At 43.0% G+C, this 4,138-nt stretch overlaps 1 protein-coding gene across 1 annotated transcript; it reads right to left on the bottom strand.

Moving 5' to 3' along the window:
- Window positions 1-442: 442 nt before the first annotated feature.
- Tpd52l3 (TPD52 like 3) lies at window positions 443-2,738 on the bottom strand. Its single transcript, XM_028764107.1, has one exon. The coding sequence runs from the start codon at window positions 2,664-2,666 to the stop codon at window positions 1,971-1,973; it is 696 nt and encodes a 231-aa protein (XP_028619940.1). The 5' UTR covers window positions 2,667-2,738; the 3' UTR covers window positions 443-1,970.
- Window positions 2,739-4,138: the final 1,400 nt, after the last annotated feature.

The raw sequence follows: 4,138 nt of genomic DNA on the forward strand, positions 1-4,138 counted from the left end.
AGATTCTGTTCTCACAGCACTCACCGGCCTGAAGTCCTGCCTGAGCTTCTGCCTTGCTTCCCCTCTCAGGATCTATGAAGGAAATCCTGAACAGCAGGCTCATGCCTGTAATTCCAGTACTTAGAAGTCTGGAGCAGGTAAATCACAAGTTTGAGGATAGCCTGGGCTATTATATAGTGAGACCCCATTTCAAAAAAAATAATTATCTGGAAAAAAATTCTATCATTCGAGCTATTAAGTAAAAGAGAATATATTTTAGGTTTGGCCCACAGTATCGATAAGACTGTCCACAACTTAAGCCTTTCTGTCATATGGATCGCTGCCCATTTGATCAACTTTTACTTTTTATTGTTTTAATTTGTCTTTTATTCTCCAGCACTGAGAACCATCTTAGTTGATAAGTATAATACTTAAAGAATAGACATGCAAAAGACTTGTATAACTTGTTTTAATCCAAGCAAACCGTGGTCTTTGGGACTCTGTGGAGGGCTGGGATTTATCAATGGGTTTACAGTTTACCAAGAGCTTCTACATTGACAGCAGCATTTAGTTTCACTTTAGATAACAAAAGGGATGTAAGAGAAACATTCAAGAAATAGCAAAAAAAAAGGACCGGGTGCTTAGACTCAAGGGCCAACTTGTAGGCAATGACAGGTTACTGAAACGTACTTAAGTGAACAGTGGGCTTCTGCGACTCAAGGTTATACCAGCTCCTACTCAGACAGTGTGGTGGGAGGAAAGAGGGAAACTGCTGGGATGGGGATTTTGAAAAAGGAAAATAAGGAACAAAACACAAACACAAAACAAAACCTAAACACAGTTCCTGCGAAGATGAGATATAAGAAAGCTTGAACAAATTCAGATCAAGTTCCAAAGGTTCCTATTGATCTTGGGAGGGTTAGGTTCTTCTGCTTTCTGAGTTGAGGTTAAAAACAGGCAGGTTTAGAGTCAACCAGAAAAGAGATGTATATTCAGTAAGGCTAGTTCAGTCATAGCAGTCAGCATTACAGGGGACTGGCATTCTTTTCAAAATGTTTAAGATGGAGGTGAGTGGAGGCTTATATTTCTTAAATCTGGATACATTGTGTCCCTCCTGTCCCTTAGCTGAAGGTGATTACTAATTGGCAACTGCTGCAGAATAAGACGCATCTGGTGGCAGAGACATGCTGCTTCAAGGCTTAAACTTTAAACCACGACTTTAATATTCAAAGAGAGCAAAAGTACAGACAATGTAAATTAGCATTTTCACTTTGAGTCCAAAAATAGTAACCTTCTGAATTAAAGCTAAGTTGATTTGCTGAACTGGCCACTTTGAAACATGAAAGTCTTATAAAATGTATAGTTTTAGAGTAACAATTAGTGGCTAATATTTTTTTTTCTCTTTTCTGGCAGCCTTAAGATGGACAGTTTTCTTGACTGTTTTAAAAGCTGCGATGACAGAGATGGAGGACAGGAGGCTTTGTACAGAAAATGTGAGTCATTGGACTGCATCACCCACACTGTAATAAAATAAAGGTTGTAGATCAACCGCTGCTTGTAGACAATGGTGCGTGTAGAATATCTAGCCAGGTTGCTTCACACCTTTTCCCAATCCCAGATAGAAATTTCACTGGCCTTCTAATCGACTAATCTTTCAAAGAGTTTGGGATCTGGTCTAAGACCCCTTGGAGCCATTACTGAGTCCATTAAAAGTAACCACAGAAAAGCTAACATAGAGATGTGTTTCTCCTACCAACTTCAGTATTAATAACTAGTATAGAACTTGGGCTTCTTTCTCATTTAAGAGCAGCAAATACCTATGCAGAAATGGGTTTTCTCGTTATCACAACTGGACCGTATCTATGTCTAGAATTATAATTAGCTTTACAATTGTTGGTTGGTTGCCTGTTTTTGTTTGGCAAGTATGATGACAGAAGAAGAAATATATATAAATATACAGGTTTGGCAGCCAAGCAAGGCTAACAAAGGGCTTACTCTGGCTTCAGGACAGAAAACAGTTGCTCATCAAGCCCTGCAACAGTTTCATATCCACTCCCCAGAACCGCGTGTGGATCATTGCCACTCGCTGGTGAAGGAAGCAGGCCACCGCCGAGCTCTCTGCCACCTGCAACTCTTGACTTGACTGTTCCCACCAGCCCTTCAAGAGATCTGAACGTGGACGACTTCTTCATGTCTCCAAGCTTCCTGCAGATGGCAGAACCCACTGAGGCCAGGGCAGTTGAAGTCTTCTGTTTCATGTAGGTGTTGGAGGCCTGAACATCATGCCAGCTCTTGGACAGATTGTGCCTCAGTCCAACCAAGGCCACGCAGCCTAACTTCCTCTTGAGTTCGCCACACCGCTTCTCTTTGGCAGCGAGCAGGTCACGTAAGTTTAAGATCTCTTCTTCCAATTTAGTAAGCTCAGATTTGAGCTCCATTTGCTCGGCCTCCGTCAGATCTGGTTCTGAAGCTAGGTGGGATTCACTTGTGGATGCAGAGGTCTCTGTCATGGCATCTGGAGAAGACAAGGAAAGATCTTCATTCAGGGAGTCCAGGTCCAGTTCTTGGTAGACAGAGTCCAGTCCTTGGTTTGAGGAGAAACAGTTGGGGCTGGTGGGACTGACATCTAGGCCTGCAGGCTCAGACTTCTGGCCAGTAGGATAGGATTCGAGATGAGATGGATCCATATCTTGGGCATCAAAATTCTGGCACTGGCTGACGAGTCTACGTCCTGTCGAGAGGAGTGGACGCTTTCTATGGGGATCCACTTCCGGGTGGTAGGGGTTGGATGTGGACTAGACGCGGGACTAGGCCCGTCAGGGGCGGGACTTCCGGCCCAAAGGGCTCGCGGTCATTGACATCTATCTCCTTTTCTGACTCCTCTATGGAGGTGTTTCAGGAGATTATTTCTGCATCACAAGGACCTTGTGAGGCAGGCAGAGCCCGGATTATTATCGATAGACATTTCCTATCTTCACGCAGGGGGACATAGGCCAGGTGGTCACACCAAGTTGTCTGGCGCCCCTTTTCTACCACATGAGTGGTTTTCAAATCCTTGGAGATCAGTAAGTGGCTACTCTAACAGAAATGTAAGAGGAAAACCAAAATATAAGATAAATAAATACTTAGATGAGGTGTGGACCTCAAAATTCCCAGGCTCCCCTGGGCAGATAGTCTTGGGTTATATAAAAAGGTGGCTTCGCAGGCCACGAGGAGCGAGCCAGTATGCAGCGCTCCTCTATGGCCTCTGCTTCAGTTCTTGCCCTGACTTCTCTTCATGATAGACTATGCCCCACCTTCCCGTTTTCCTGGCCCAGGATTCCAAAGGGGCTCCAAGAAACTCCAAGGATTTGAAAGTACCACAGAAATCAGTAGTATGTAACACAATGGCAGAAGGCAGCAAAGCAGTATTAGAAAAGTAAGTCCGGGGAGCCACAATTGGCTTACTTTGAAGATAGTGGAGTTTGGTTTGGTTGGGTTGGGTTCTACTTTTAGAGTTAAGCTAATTGAAAGGAAAGACTATTACACCTTGAGAATTTAGTGATAAAACATTTGCAACAGACAGCATGGATTTGTAATACTACAGTTGTGTTTTCTTGTCTGCATCTATTCATATTCTGAAAGCATTGTCAGTCTACATTAATGGTTGACAGTTGCTTGGCAGACCAGGGCCGATTAGATGAAGTCTGAAAGGACAACCCATTACTTCCTCAATTTATCCAGAGTGTGTAACTCATAGGCAGAGGAATCAGGACGTCTAATCCAGGGACGGCATGTGTCAGGTGTCATATAGATCCTTGCCTGGCTGCCTGTTCCCAGGGAATATCCTTGGTGAGTTCTTAGACTTAGTGATCTTCTTGGATATTCTAGTCATCCCTGCAAGCTTTACATTGTGGACCACAACACAACCCTCCACACACTTCAGGAATTGGTTATACTCCTGTCTGTGTGTCTGTATCCAAAGCAACTTCAGCCCTCTTTCAAGTTTGTATTTAATAACCCTTTCTCACAACCCAGCAGTGCTTATTATTGTATTACATCAGAGATAATTATAAATTATAGTGTACATATAATCATAAGTAATAAATTAAAAATAATAATTGTTCTTATTGAGAGTATGAAGGCTGATGTGGGATTTGGCTGTATATATGCAGGTCTG

This window comes from Grammomys surdaster, unplaced genomic scaffold (assembly GCF_004785775.1).
Source record: "Grammomys surdaster isolate TR1022 unplaced genomic scaffold, NIH_TR_1.0 141, whole genome shotgun sequence".
Classification (NCBI taxonomy): domain Eukaryota; kingdom Metazoa; phylum Chordata; class Mammalia; order Rodentia; family Muridae; genus Grammomys; species Grammomys surdaster.

Excerpts from the sequence above, each read along its gene's own strand:
- Tpd52l3 (XM_028764107.1), bottom strand. The coding sequence starts at position 2,666 with ATGGATCCATCTCATCTCGAATCCTATCCTACTGGCCAGAAGTCTGAG.